At 49.3% G+C, this 13,974-nt stretch overlaps 3 protein-coding genes across 3 annotated transcripts; 1 reads left to right on the forward strand and 2 right to left on the reverse strand.

The window, feature by feature from the left end:
• Positions 1-43: 43 nt before the first annotated feature.
• LY6G6D (lymphocyte antigen 6 family member G6D) lies at positions 44-4,308 on the reverse strand. Its single transcript, XM_072833696.1, has 3 exons — positions 3,863-4,308; positions 3,634-3,780; positions 44-371 (listed from the first exon to the last, which is right to left on the reverse strand). The coding sequence occupies exons 1-3, from the start codon at positions 3,939-3,941 to the stop codon at positions 148-150; spliced, it is 450 nt and encodes a 149-aa protein (XP_072689797.1). The 5' UTR covers positions 3,942-4,308; the 3' UTR covers positions 44-147.
• Positions 140-7,413, forward strand: LOC140637303 (lymphocyte antigen 6G6e-like). The gene is made up of 4 exons (XM_072833698.1): positions 140-544; positions 5,522-5,639; positions 6,478-6,609; positions 6,733-7,413. The coding sequence occupies exons 2-4, from the start codon at positions 5,588-5,590 to the stop codon at positions 6,957-6,959; spliced, it is 411 nt and encodes a 136-aa protein (XP_072689799.1). The 5' UTR covers positions 140-544; positions 5,522-5,587; the 3' UTR covers positions 6,960-7,413.
• Positions 4,552-11,649, reverse strand: LY6G6F (lymphocyte antigen 6 family member G6F). Its single transcript, XM_072833683.1, has 6 exons — positions 11,492-11,649; positions 10,574-10,903; positions 10,227-10,490; positions 9,084-9,239; positions 8,820-8,886; positions 4,552-8,685 (listed from the first exon to the last, which is right to left on the reverse strand). The coding sequence occupies exons 1-6, from the start codon at positions 11,547-11,549 to the stop codon at positions 8,661-8,663; spliced, it is 900 nt and encodes a 299-aa protein (XP_072689784.1). The 5' UTR covers positions 11,550-11,649; the 3' UTR covers positions 4,552-8,660.
• Positions 11,650-13,974: the final 2,325 nt, after the last annotated feature.

The following is a 13,974-nucleotide window of genomic DNA, read 5'->3' on the forward strand; positions in this document are numbered from 1 at the left end:
TTCTCCCATCAACCAAAGAGAGATGGCACTTTCCAGTCAGTGCTAAAGTGGCAGACAGATTTTAATGGCTCACAGAGGGGTGTTTGTCTTCTCACCTCAGATCTCCTTTGTTCCCTTACTCCTCCCTCCCGCCCTCCCCACAGCCTACTAGCCTCTCCACAGTGCTGGCAGGAGCCAGGCCAGGGCAGTGGCTGCTGCAGCCACAAATCGTGGTGGGGCCACCATTCTTGCCATGGCATTGTTGCACAGATCTCCGACGCAGCAGTCCCTGTGGGTTGTGTAAGTCACGTCTCCCACCAACTCGGTTTCCACTTGATTGCAATGATGGGCTGCCATGCAGGCTGGATAGTGATGAATCAAGGTTATCGAGGCTAAGAGAGAAAACAAGACTGGGGTGTTGGATTCTTGGCTGGAGGACTTGCCTTCTAGGACAGAGCAGATGTACTTCAAGGAGCCCACATGGATTCTCTGCACCCCCCAGAAAACCACCTCCATGAAACCAAGTGACCAAGATTAACTTAAAAAATGTGAGCCACTGAGTGAAGTAAGTCAGTCGGAGAAGGACAAACATTATATGTTCTCATTCATGTGGGGAATATAAATAATATTGAAAGGGAATATAAGGGAAGGGAGAAGAAATGTGTGGGAAATATCAGAAAGGGAGACAGAACGTAAAGACTGCTAACTCTGGGAAACGAACTAGGGGTGGTAGAAGGGGGGGGGGGGTGGGAGTGATTGGGTGACGGGCACTGGGGGTTATTCTGTATGTTGGTAAATTGAACACCAATAAAAAAAATTAAAAAAAATTTTTTTTTTAATTTTTTTTAATTTTTATTTATTTATGATAGTCACAGAGAGAGAGAGAGGCGCAGAGACACAGGCAGAGGGAGAAGCAGGCTCCATGCACCGGGAGCCCGACGTGGGATTTGATCCCGGGTCTCCAGGATCGCGCCCTGGGCCAAAGGCAGGGGCCAAACCGCTGCGCCACCCAGGGATCCCCAAAAATTAAAAAAATTAAAAAAAAAAGTGAGCCCTCTGATTCAATGCACTGAAAAGAACCAACCTCTCCTTTTGTGGTGTTCTGGTTAAAAAAAAAATTCCATGACTGTAATATAATTATGAGAAAATATTAGATAAACCTAAATTGAGGGATGGTCTCTAAAATAACTTAAGGGGACTCTTGAAAAATGTCAAGGTCATGGAAGACAAAGATGCAGGACTGTCCCAGATTGGAGGAGACTAAGAAGACATGAGACCTAAATGCAATTGCAGGGGACACCTGGGTGGCTCAGTGGTTGAGCATCTGCCTTTGGCTCAGGTCATGATCCCGGCCGGGGTCCTGGGATCGAGTCCTGTATCGGGTTCCTCACAGGGAGACTGCTTCTCCCTCTGCCTATGTCTCTGCCTTCTCTCTGTGTCTCTCATGAATAAATAAATAAAATCTTTTAAAAATAAAACAAAATAGGGATCCCTGGGTGGCGCAGCGGTTTGGCGCCTGCCTTTGGCCCAGGGCGCGATCCTGGAGACCCGGGATCGAATCCCACGTCAGGCTCCAGGTGCATGGAGCCTGCTTCTCCCTCTGCCTGTGTCTCTGCCTCTCTCTCTCTGTGACTATCATAAATAAATAAAAATTAAAAAAATAAATAAATAAAAAATAAAACAAAATAAACGCAATTGTGGGATCCTGGTTTAGGTCCTGGACCGAAGCCGATGTCCCTCTTGTCAGTTCAGGTGGAAAAAGGAACACTACAGGTCCCATCACCTGCAGGCACAGGTGCAGCCGGGTGGGCCAAAGGACACATAGGCCTAGGCTCAACGGATAGGGATGCTTGCTTATCACTCAAAGGAACCTGTAGGACACGTAATTAATCAGCACTATCCTAAAGAGATAATCATAAGATGTACCCAATGAGGGATCCCTGGGTGGCGCAGCGGTTTGGCGCCTGCCTTTGGCCCAGGGCACGATCCTGGAGACCCGGGATCGAATCCCATGTCGGGCTCCCGGTGCATGGAGCCTGCTTCTCCCTCTGCCTGTGTCTCTGCCTCTCTCTCTGTCTCTCTTTCTGTGTGTGTGACTATCATAAAAAAAAAAAAAAAAGATGTACCTAATGAGATCTCTAACATGAAGAATGAAGACATTTCTTTAGATTCCAAGTCTCTGGAGATGGAAAAGACCTCTGGGGGACCAGACGCAGTGGCACCAGAACACCTGCTAGCATGACCTCATGGGCCTCCAATCGATAGTGTCCACCTGCTCAGAAGACCACTATCCCCAATTTTGCCCTCAAAAACTCTCACTTGCAAGCTGTCAGGTGGTGGGGGTGGGACTTTTGAGCACTAGCTCCCTATTTCCTTGTTGGTACCACACCAAGAAATAGCTTTTCTTTACTGCAAAAGCCTGATGTTGGGCAGCCCAGGTGGCTCAGTGGTTTAGCACCGCCTTCGGCCCAGGACATGATCCTGGAGACCCGGGATCGAGTCCCACATCGGGCTCCCTGCATGGAGCCTGCTTCTTCCTCTGCCTGTGTCTCTGCCTCTCTCTCTATCTGTCATGAATAAATAAATAAAATCTTAAAAAAAAAAAAAGCCCGATGTTGGTTTTTATTGGCTTATGCACATTGGGTGGATGAACTCTCATTTGGTTTGGATACAGGACTAGACAAAAAGACATAATTAGAACAGCTAGCTAAACTGAATAAGGTCTGTAGATTAGTTAGTAGTATTTTTTAAAATATTTATTTATATATTTGAGAGAGAGAGAAAGAAAGAAAGAGAGAGGAGGAGGAGGGGCAGAAGGAGAGGGAGAGAATCCTCAAGCAGTCTCCCTGCTGAGCACGGAACTCCATTTAGAGTTTGCTCTCACAACCCTGAGATCATGACCTGAGCCGAAATCAAGAGTTGGATGCTTAACCGACTGAGCCACCCAGGCACCCCTTGTTAGTAGTATTGTACCAGTGTTACTTTCTGATTCTGCTGATCATACTATGGTTATATTACATGTTAATGCTAGAGGAAGGGAGGTGAAAGATATACAGGAATTCTAATATTTTTGCAACTTTTCTGTCAGTCAGAAATTATTTCAGAATCACGCATGCATACACACACATACACACACACACAACACACTGGTTCTTAGCTAATGTCTGCAAGTTTGGTTTAATATTTTGGTCCCAGGTCCCCCGGGTGGCTCAGCAGTTGAGCCTCTGCCTTGGGCTCAGGGCGTGATCCCGGAGATCCAGGATTGATTCCTACATTGGGCTCCCTGCATGGAGCCTGCTTCTCCCTCTGCCTGTGTCTCTGCCTCTCTCTTTCTGTGTCTTTCATAAATAAATAAATAAAATCTTTTTAAAAATATATTTTGGTCCCTGCCTTCAAGGGACAGAATTTTTTCAACCCCTTATGAGTGAATGGCCCTATGAGACCCTGGAAAGTGAAGCAGAGGAGGTGGGAGTATAAGGACCATGGGCTGCTAAGAGTGCCAGAGCCAGAAGAGGCCTCAGAATTCTTTACTCTGCTGTGGGACCATCTGTCCAGAGCCAGACTGGGACTGGAAGGTTCTGGACACCAGAAAGATGGAAGTAGAAGCTGGAGGCAGGAAAGGGCTAAGAGAAGACAGAGAAACTGAGGACTCACGGTTTCTAGACAGCTTGCTCTGTCCCAGGCCTGGTTGGGGTTTGCGCTCCAGGAAGCCACAGCGTTTCCCCTCCCCGCAGGTGGCCACTGTCTCTTTGCAGGAGCTGCTGGGGTCTCCTCTGCATTCATAGCACCGCATGTGTTTTCCTGGCAGGAGAGAAGAGGTGCTTGACCTGGACTGATAGGGAGCCAGTTGGCAGAGGGCAACAGGCCTTGGCTGCCTCCTTACCCAGGGTAGACCCCAACAGAGTGCTGAGCAGGACCCCCATGAGTAGGGAGTTCATTGTGTCTGCCTGCTTTAGTATCATCTCTCTCTCCTGCCCCCCTCCCCTGGCCCTGACTGCCAGCTTTATATCCCCTTGCCTTGGGCTTTATAGGGCAATAAAAAGGGAGGAAAGAATCTCCCCCAGCAGGCACTTGGGCCCCAGTGGGGACAGGGAGGGGCCTGTGAGATTAAGAGCCTTCAGTGTCCTCTGAAGTCCGCAGCAGCCAGCAGCAGCTATAGAGCTGTCGCCCCAGAATTCCTGGCCCTAGACCCTTTCAGAGGGTCCTCCCTGGTCTTCCTTTTCCAACTATATATCTATACGTGGTTGATTTTCTCCGTGTACTTCAACCAAAACAACATATCCCAAGAGACTGAGCCGAGAAGCAGATGTGAAAGTCCAGTCATCTTCTATTAAGCCTGACTTTTATGTAATTCCCCAAAGTGTAGAGCGATACTCCTTTTCTGTGTTGTGGGAGAGAAATGACTTCGCAAACCATATTTTGTTAACACGTAATAGGTTTATTATTTTTATTTTTAAATAAACCAATTTAAAATCCTCTGTTTGGATTTCAAATCTAGTAAATACTATAGTAAATGCCTATATTAACTCACACAAAGAAAAACTCTTCTGGGTCTTCAATGATTTTTTCTTTTTCTTTTTTTATTTATGATAGGCACACAGTGAGAGAGAGAGGCAGAGACATAGGCAGAGGGAGAAGCAGGCTCCATGCACCGGTCCCGGGTCTCCAGGATCGCGCCCTGGGCCAAAGGCAGGCGCCAAACCGCTGCGCCACCTAGGGATCCCGGTCTTCTATGAGTGTAAAGAGGTCCTGAGATTTAAAAAAAAAAAAAAAAAAAAAAGGATATCTGTCTCCTCTCTCTTCTATTTAACCCCTGGTACACCCCTGCTCTGATTCCCCAGATCAGGCTCTCCTCCTCAATGTCTTAAACCCCAATTTTCCAGAATCTCTATCACTTCCTAAATCTTTTCCCTGCATTCCTTCCTAGTCTTTCTGACCGCCCCCACCCACCCAAGTGGAAACGCATCTGTCCCTCTGGCCCCACCCGTGGTTAATTCCTTCCTCCACAATAGTAAATCTGGGAGAGATAATTATGGGGTACAAAAGTTGAGGCTTGGAGGGATCAAAGGGATGTGAAGCTGGGTGGGGTCCCGCTCACGCAGCTGAGCTTTGGGTGGAGGGGCGGGTGGGAGAGGGGATTGTTGATTCCATGTTCAAATGCTGCGCTGGACCAGTTCTAGGAGGGTGACCTTGAGAGACTCCAAAGCACAGAGAGGAGAAAGATGGAGCAAACAAAGACAGGATGCTGAGCTGCCAGAGCAGAGAACAGCTTGAGACAAGGGGAGGTGCAGAGGAGTGCGGGGGAAGGTGACAGACAGAACCCAGAGCGGCAGACACAGCTGCAAGTGACAAGCACAGAACAGAGAAGACCCGAGGCTCAAGTCGACTCAAGCAGGGGGCGGGAGGGTGTGAGAGATGTGGGGCGCAGGAGCGGTGGCCCTGGGCCCCTGCTGCATCAGGCTGGTGGATCTGGTCCCGGTTCCACCCCCCAGATTAACTCCCTAGGTGTGTTTGTTTACTCGTCCCTCCCTGCCTCGCTCAGATGCTCCAGCTCTCGATCTCGGGTGCAGATCCCATTCTTCCAGACGCCTGAGTCCTGGGGCCAGCCATGGGCACCGCCAGCATCTTCCTGGGCCTCCTCTTCCTCTGTGGGGCGCTGGGTAAGGGTGGGCCGGTGTGCAGAGGTGGGGAAGATGCAGAGAGGAGAGTTGGGCTTTTGAGAAGAGAGCTCCTGGGAATGGCCTCAGGCCAGGAGAAAGTGGAATCAGAAGTTACTTTTCTTTTTCTTTTTCTTTTCTTTTTCTTTTCCTTTTTTTCTTTTCTTTTTAAATTTTATTTATTTATTTATCTGAGAGAGAGAGAGAGAGAGAGAGCCAGAGATAGCAACAGAGAGCACGAGTGGGGAGGAGCAGGAGCAGCAGGCTCCCCACTGAGCAGGGACTGGGGCTGCACCCAGAGATCGTGACCTGAGCTGAAGGTGGACGCTTCAAGGACTGAGCCACCTGGGCACCCCCAGAAGTTTCTTTTCAAAGGCATTTGAGAATAACTCTCTCTCTTCTTGGTAGCATCATGACAGGCCTCTGTCCTCTATTGCCCCTGTCTCACATCTTGCTTCTCCGGGGTCCCCGTGGTCAGTGTCAATTCTTATTTGCTCTTCTGTCTGTGGCACCATCTGCTTAATTTCCTCACTGCCACCCTGCCTTCCCCTGTCTGACTTTCTGTGTCACTCTGACTCTTATGGCTTCTGTCCCATCTGTGCATTTCTCACAACCTCTGGATCCCTTTGCCTCTGGGTCTTTTTCTTTTCCTGCATTGTTTCCCCTCCGTTCCCTGCGTCTCTTTTTCTACTTCTGTTTGCCCCTTTCCCTTCCTTTCTTTCCACTTCCTTCTCCCCACTTTGTGTGTCACTTCTCTGCATGACTCCCCATCCTGGATCAGGGCTGGAGCCTCTCAGCGCAGCAGCCCATTTGCCTCACCTGATCTCTGCTGACCCCACAGGTCTCACCACACCCCCGCCCCCTACCCGGGGTGGGCTCCGCTGTTACACCTGCAGCTTTGCCAAACCCTGCTTCCCTGTTCCCACCGAGTGTCAGGAAGATGAAGCTTGTGGCATCAGTATTGGCACCTCAGGTAGGACTCTGGTCCAATGGCCCTTCTCCAGGCCCATCTCCATCCATTTATTCTGTTTTTCCTGCTGCCCCACAGCCCTTGCCTCCTTCCTGCCCAGGCCTTAGCATTCTCTTTGTCCCACAGAGCAGAATGAGATCATCGAACGGAAAGGCTGCCTCCCAAGGGCCCAGTGCCCTCTGCAAGGCCACGCTACCTACTGGTCACGCTCCTACACTCTGCGACACCACTGCTGTGAGCAGGACCTGTGCAACACAGCCACCACGCTGCAGCGGCTCCCCAAAACCCTCCTCACTACCCTGCTCCTCCTCCTCGCCACCAGCTTCACCTGGGGAGGCCGCCTCCTCCACTAGCTTCAAGCCTAACTGCAGCCTTCAACGGAGAACTCTGGCCCCATCATCACCACCCATGGAGACACTTGCATTTGAGAACCAAGAATCTGATTCTGTAGAGACCTCAGATCCCTGGCCTAACACCTTCCCAGACACCCTCCGGAGGCCTGGTTCCTGCGGGCATTGCTCTAAGCCCCTGTAAGCACCTGCCCAGAGTTCTGCCTCATAAAGAACAGCTGTTCTAGGTCTTTTATCTTTTCTAGATGCCCACTGCTGATGCCCTATCTCAGCTCCAGGTCTTGGGCAAGGCGGGTGTGTTGATGGAGCTGGGGTTTCAGGCAAGGGGATTGATGGGGCACCAGATATGGTATGGAGGACAGTCTTACTAGGAAAGATTGATTTGGCAGATCAGGAACTTGGGAAGGAGGTTCTTGGGGGAACTGTGAACAATAAACTATGAACAGTAAAAAGGTGATATCTAGGAGTCCAGGACACTGCACTGTGTGTGTATGTGTGTGTGTGTTCTCTAAAAGCAGACTAGAGCTGTTTGGTGGGTTGTGTTGGGCTGCTGGCCCACCTCATCCTCTGTCTGTGTCATCGAGTCCTCCTTCTTGCTAATAGCTTAGTTTAAGCCACTGTAGCATGAAGGCTTTTGGTGACACTTCAGAGAAAGCTTTTCTCCAGTGAGGCCCAAGCTTGAGCAGACACACAAAAGGTGTCTGGTAGAGTTGCTTGTTAGGGTGTGGTGGGGAAGCCAGCTCCTTCCTGCCTGAGACCAGGGAATGGAGCAGTTAGGAGCATCAGTGCCCTCCCCCGCTTGACCAGCCCAGACTTGTCCATGGTTCTAAGACAGCCTAGCACACACCCCAGGGGGGAATCCACCCACCCTGTGGACACTCCCTCTACCCAGGGAGATAGCATGTGATTCTTGGGGCTCCCAGGATGTCAGGATGTTGATAAGCCTCTCGCTGCTCCGGATACCACCCGAAGTGTTAGGATAAGGATGCTGGCTCAAGGGTGAGGACTGAGCACAGCCACCCCCATCCTGACTCAGTGCCCTCCCTGTCCATGAGAGGAAGTCTGAGGTCTGATTAAAGGTGCTTGTTCTCCCTCAATTTCTTCTCTGTGGGAATGAGACTAGGCAGGGAGGGATGTGGGGATGGGGGGGGGCAAGGGTGAGGGGTTGGGCTTAATTTAGAGACACCCGAGTCTTCTCTCCATTCTCAGCCATCCAGCATCCAGCAGTGCTTCTGTTGTCTAGCTCTGCCCATCTCTTTCTCTACTTCGGGTCCCTCCCCATTGGTTTGTCCTTTGGTGTCTCCAAGACTGAGTCTCCACAATTGCTCAAGTCTCTGGGTTCTTCTGTCTCCTCTTTGCCCACTCCTACTCCTCTTCCCTCCCTGCCATCCACCCCCTCCATCCCCCCAAATCCCATGGTTGCTCAGAGCCGCCTCTCTCAGGCTGCTATGGAACAGGAGACCACACCTTCTTGCAGGTAATATCAGAGAATAATGCTTCTACTTTCCTTCAGTGCACCCTCCCCCGCAATGCGCACATGTGTGCTCGCACCCCCCCCCTCCAAGCTTGACTGCTGGAGACCGAGCTGCACTGTGAAGTAGCACTCTCAGCCCTTCCCCTTTTGCCAAGGTTTTCAGGCGAATCCTTCAGGTGCCAGATGGTGGGAGAGACAGCAGGTCACACTTCCGGCAGAAGTCATGGAGATCATCTGATCTTGGGGGCAGGTGGGCTGTGGGGTTTGTGAAGCACAACGACAGACTAAGCGTACTTCCATTCTCCACCTCCTCAGGAACCCAGACCCCATACCCACCCTGGCCCCAGTTTCCTCTGGGATTTAAATCTTTACCCCCTTGAGTTCCTCACCTGAGTTGGGCCAAATGGATATTCTCATAGACCTGGATTTCAGGTTTGAACTGAGGAATCGAAGCATCTGGGAAGAAGGAGCCATATGGGGTGCAGCAGAGAAATCACCAGATAACTCAGAGAAATCACCAGATAACTCAGAGCTATAGTCCTTACACTAACCTCCTCCCCGAGAGAAGATAGGGCATAGAGGCAAGATGTGAGCCCAAACCTCTGCCTCATACCCACATGTTCTCTTCTTCCCTCTGGCAGAGAGGGACTTACCTTTGCACTGAGCACCCTGGGCCCTCTGTCTGCAGAGCATGATGCTGAGGGCCAGGATGGTGAATCCCTGACCTGCCATGAGCAACAGCATCAGGATCCAGGACACATCCCAGCCCGTGGAAAGGGCACAGAGGGCAGGAGAGGCATCCGTGGAGGCTAGAATAGGGATAAGGAGGGAAGTGGTAAGGAGTCTATTCCTGTTCCCCAAAGAGAGGCTTCCCCACATAGTCAGGTGGGCTCTTCCCACCAGAAGATTTCATAAGCTTCTTTGTCCCCAATTTCCACCAACCCACGTTGCTCATTTTTAAGCCGCTCATGCTGACCCCATCAACCACCATTGGCAGGGAATAGCAATCTACCCCCACCCACATTTGGACAGCTAACTCCAGAGGAGACAGTCAGCCATAACTGCAATCTTTCCTCATATCCTTAACAGTCACCCAAACTTTCAGGAAAAACTAAAGTGTCTTCCATTCATTCATTCTTTCACTCATCTACTCCATAAGCATTCCCTGAGTGCCCGCCAAAGGCCAAGCACCATCTTAGGTGCTGTAGGTATAGAAGGAAATAAGACCCAGTCACTGCCTCACTGCCCATTAATTGGCCTTTGGTTACCAAAATAATGGCCACTTGCCCCTCCCTCATGCCTTATCAATGAGTTATTCAACATCCAATAGCATTCTTTCTGTGTATGACAGACTTCTAGTTGTAAAACAATTATATATTTTTTCTCCTTCTATTTTCACTCTCAGTAGGCCATTATAACAACACCGCATATATCTTTTCTTCAAAAGACAGTTAATTCGACCGTCAATAATTCTTTTCTTCCTCTCTGCTATGAGATATTTCACAAAAGCCATAGATTGCCCTATTTCTAAGCTATGGTATATTCCACCAGAAGCCTTCCCATTCCTCTTGGCCAATGGTCTATTCCACCAGAGAATTGGCTTATGCAACCCCTCTATGTTAGGGGAGTTAGTCAATGAGGACAAAAGCCCTTTTCCTACAGGTGACGGTCTGCTCCACCAGAAATCATCCCTGACCCAAATCTGACTGATTACAAAGTCACATCCTTTTCCCCTAGGCAGCAGGCCCAGAATGTGCCAGAGGCCATATCTTCTCCCTTATTCTCCCTCAGTTTACCTGCCAGGCTAAAGCTGACCCCTTTGTTATGAGGCATGAGACAGCGAATGATTCTTGGTCTGTGTTCCCTGGACTCAGAGAGCCCCTCCCCAGGACACACCAAGAGCAGGGTTGCCCCATCACCCCAAAATGATTGTACATGGCCCCTCACAGGACCACTTCCCTCTAGCCAGGTCACAGAGTCTAGGCGTCTGGCAGGGACCACAGAGCATAAGAGGACAGAGCAGGGGGATCCATCTGCAGCCCTTGCGGATAGCTGGGATCCTGTGGGGAGAGAGGGACCTTAGTTCTTTGCTGGACTTCCTGCCCCCCGCCCCCCGGCCCCTGAGCTGCACGCCTTTGCTCACCTCTGAGTATGGAGACATCATATATCCTCCAGTTCTGGTAGTTGTAGTGCTGACCCAGCACGGCACACCAGTACCGACCGGCATCTCCCTCCTTGGATCCTTCCAGCCACAGCGAATAGTTCCCCAGCAGTTTCAGCCTGGATGCCCTTATGGGCTTCCCGGGGTCTGGGGCTGGCCTGGCCACTTGGACTTGAACTACCAGGGTGGTGGAGGAGCCTGCTGCGGGGCTGTGGAACCAGGACAGGAGTTCATCTCCACTCAGGCGGGGTGGTAAGGGACACGGGACCTCCACTGCCTCTCCCAAGGCTACATAGATGGCTTGGATGTTGTCTGTGGGGAGAGAGTTGTATGAGGCCAGAAACCTCCATCAGATCAACAGCTCCCAGTTGACCTCTAACCCCCCCCCCCCCCGTTTCTGCCTCTTCTGGGGTCTCCCAGCATGGGTCTGGCTATGAGCACATTTCTCAAGTGACAGCTACAAAAAGTGAGGAGGGGAGGAGACAGTAGGGTATTCCTCTCTCTCCTCCAGTGGGTGAGGGAATATGAAGACAAGAGGACAAAAAAGGTTGGAATGGTTGGCAAAGGCCCCTTCTCTCTCATTTCTCCTTTTCTGGACACATTTTCTCATCTATTCTTATTTTCTAAAGAAAACTATATAACCAAAGGAAAAAAATAGACTCTACAAAACAACACAAAACAAATTAAATATAAAACAAACAAACAAAAAAGAAACTGTACATGACCTGGACCCTTATGGTCTCTGGGTCTTCCCCAGAATTAGAGTCTGAGGGCGGGGAGTCAACTGGGGTAAATCTATTTTCTTGAGTCAGATGCCTTCCCCAGGCCCCTAAGGAGAAACATTAGTAGTTCCTTACAATTTTAAAATCATTGACGACTCCCCCACCTCCTGTTTCTTACCTGCAGCAGCCCAGAGGGGCCCACATGGGAACAGAAGGAGGAAGAATAAGACTGCCATGGGGAGAGCCTGCTAAGTTCTCCTCCCCAGAGCCTGGTGCCCCACGGAAGAAATAGAAGCCAGATAAAGTTCCATGCTCCCTGGTCTAGAGTGACATGGGCCTCTGAGGGGATGGAAATGCTGGAGAGATAAAGCCCAGCTTCATGTCTACTAGGGAAAAAGTGACCAGCACCTTGCAGTCCCACGGGAGAAAAGACCCAGTCCAGGTTGTTCTGAAGATTATCTCTTCACAATTCTGACTCTATATCAGCTGAAGGACACAGAGCAAAGACTTCATGATAAAAAGCCTGCTCAGGCAGCCCGGGTGGCTCAGTGGTTTAGCACCGCCTTCAGCCCAGGGCCTGATCCTGGAGACCCAGGATCGAGTCCCACGTCAGGCTCCCTGCATGGAGCCTGCTTCTCCCTCTGCCTGTGTCTCTGCCTCTGTCTGTCTGTCCGTCTCTGTCTCTGTCTCTCTCTGTGTGTGTCTCTCATGAATAAATAAATAAAATCTTAAAAAAAAAAAAAAAAGCTTGCTCAGAAGAGGGCACAGCTATCCACCTATATGCAGTCTGGAAGTATATTCTGTGCTCTCTCCTCCACCCTACAAGAGATGCTAACAAGTGAAGAAGCTGAGTCTTCATGTTGGTCTCCACAGAACCCAGCACAAGACTGCACGCTTTGTCAATACTCCATAAATAATTTAGAATGACTTTCCCTGTGGCTGCCTGGCCCACCAAACCTCTTCTGAGCCCCTGGTGAGTGTGTTGCTACTAAAGGAAAAGGATAAAAGAGGCCTGGAGAACTCACCAAATCCCTTTACTCCAGGCAGGATTCTCAAAGCAGATCTTTATAGAGCTGTGATAGTTTTTAATGTGCTATTTATTTTTAAAGGTTATTTTTTAAAGATTTTATTTATTTATCAATGAGAGACGAGAGAGAGAGAGAGAGAGAGAGAGGCAGAGACACAGGCAGAGGGACTCAAACCTGGGAATCCAGGATCATGCCCTGAGCCAAAGGCAGGTGCTCAACCGCTGAGCCACTAAGGTGTCCTGATTCAGCACTTCTGTACATCACCCAGGGCTCATCATAACAAGTGCCCTCCTTAATTCTCATCACCTTTTTCATCCATGCCCCCCCTACTCTGGTAACCATCAGTTTGTTCTCTGTAATTAAGAGTCTGTTTCTTGATTTCTCTCTCTCTTTTTCCCTTTGCTCATTTGTTTCTTAAATTCCATATATGAGTGAGATCATCTGGTATTTGTCTTTTTCTGGCTGACTTATTTTGCTTAGCATTATACTCTCTAGCTCCATCCATGTCATTGCAAGTGGCAAGATCTCATTCTTTTTAATGGCTGCATAATATTTCATTATGTATATACATATATATAACATCTTTTAAAAAATATTTTATGTATTTATTCGTGAGAGACACAGAGAGAGAGAGAGAGGCACACACAAGGCAGAGGGAGAAGCAGGCTCCACGCAGGGAGCCTGATGTGGGACTCGATCCTGGGTCTCCAGGATCACGCCCTGGACTGAAGGCAGGTGCTAAACTGCCGAGCCGCCCGGGCTGCCCCCACATTTTTTTTTTTTTTTTAAGATTTTACCCACAAGCAGGGGTAGCAGCGGGCAGCGGGAGAGGGAGAAGCAGGCTCTCCATGGGGCAGGGAGCCGAATGAGATACTCAATCCGCAGACCCTGGGATCATAACATGAGCCAAAGGCAGATGCTTAATGGACTGAGCCACCCAGGTGCCCCATATATCATTTTCTTTCTCCAGTCATCAATCAATGGACACGTGGGCCACTTCCATATCTTGGCTATTGTAAATAATGCTGCTTTAGAGGGGTGCATGTATCTCTTTGAATTCGTGTTTTTTAAAAATTCTAAAAGTTTTTTTAAAAGATTTTATTTATTTATTCATGAGAGACAGACAGAGAGAGAGAGAGGCAGAGTCACAGGCTGAGGGAGAAGCAGGCTCCATGCAGGGAGCCTGACATGGGACTCCATCCCAGGTCTCCAGGATCAGGCCCTGGGCTGACACGACGCTAAACCGCCAAGCCACCTGGGCAGCCCTCTAAATGGTTTTTGATGAAATATTCCATGCATACCAAGGACTGTATCGAATGTAACATAATGAGTAAAAGAAGCAAGAAACAAAGGGCATCATTTGCATGATTCCATTTACATAAAGTACAAAATTAGTCAAATCTAATCTATGAGGTTAGAAACTAAGATAGTGGTTACCCCTTGGCGGGGGAGGTAGTGATTTGGGGTCTTGTAGATGTGGTATAATGTATTCTTGATCTGGATGCTGATTACATGGATATATTCAAAAGGTGCACTTTTCTGTATATGTGTTTACTGCAATAAGAAGCGAAAGAATTTATATATCATGTAGGTGTAAGGTACAAAGGAAAATAAACCAAACCTGAATATCTAT

The sequence above is a fragment of the Canis lupus genome, chromosome 7 (assembly GCF_048164855.1).
Source record: "Canis lupus baileyi chromosome 7, mCanLup2.hap1, whole genome shotgun sequence".
In the NCBI taxonomy this organism is placed as follows: Eukaryota; Metazoa; Chordata; class Mammalia; order Carnivora; family Canidae; genus Canis; species Canis lupus.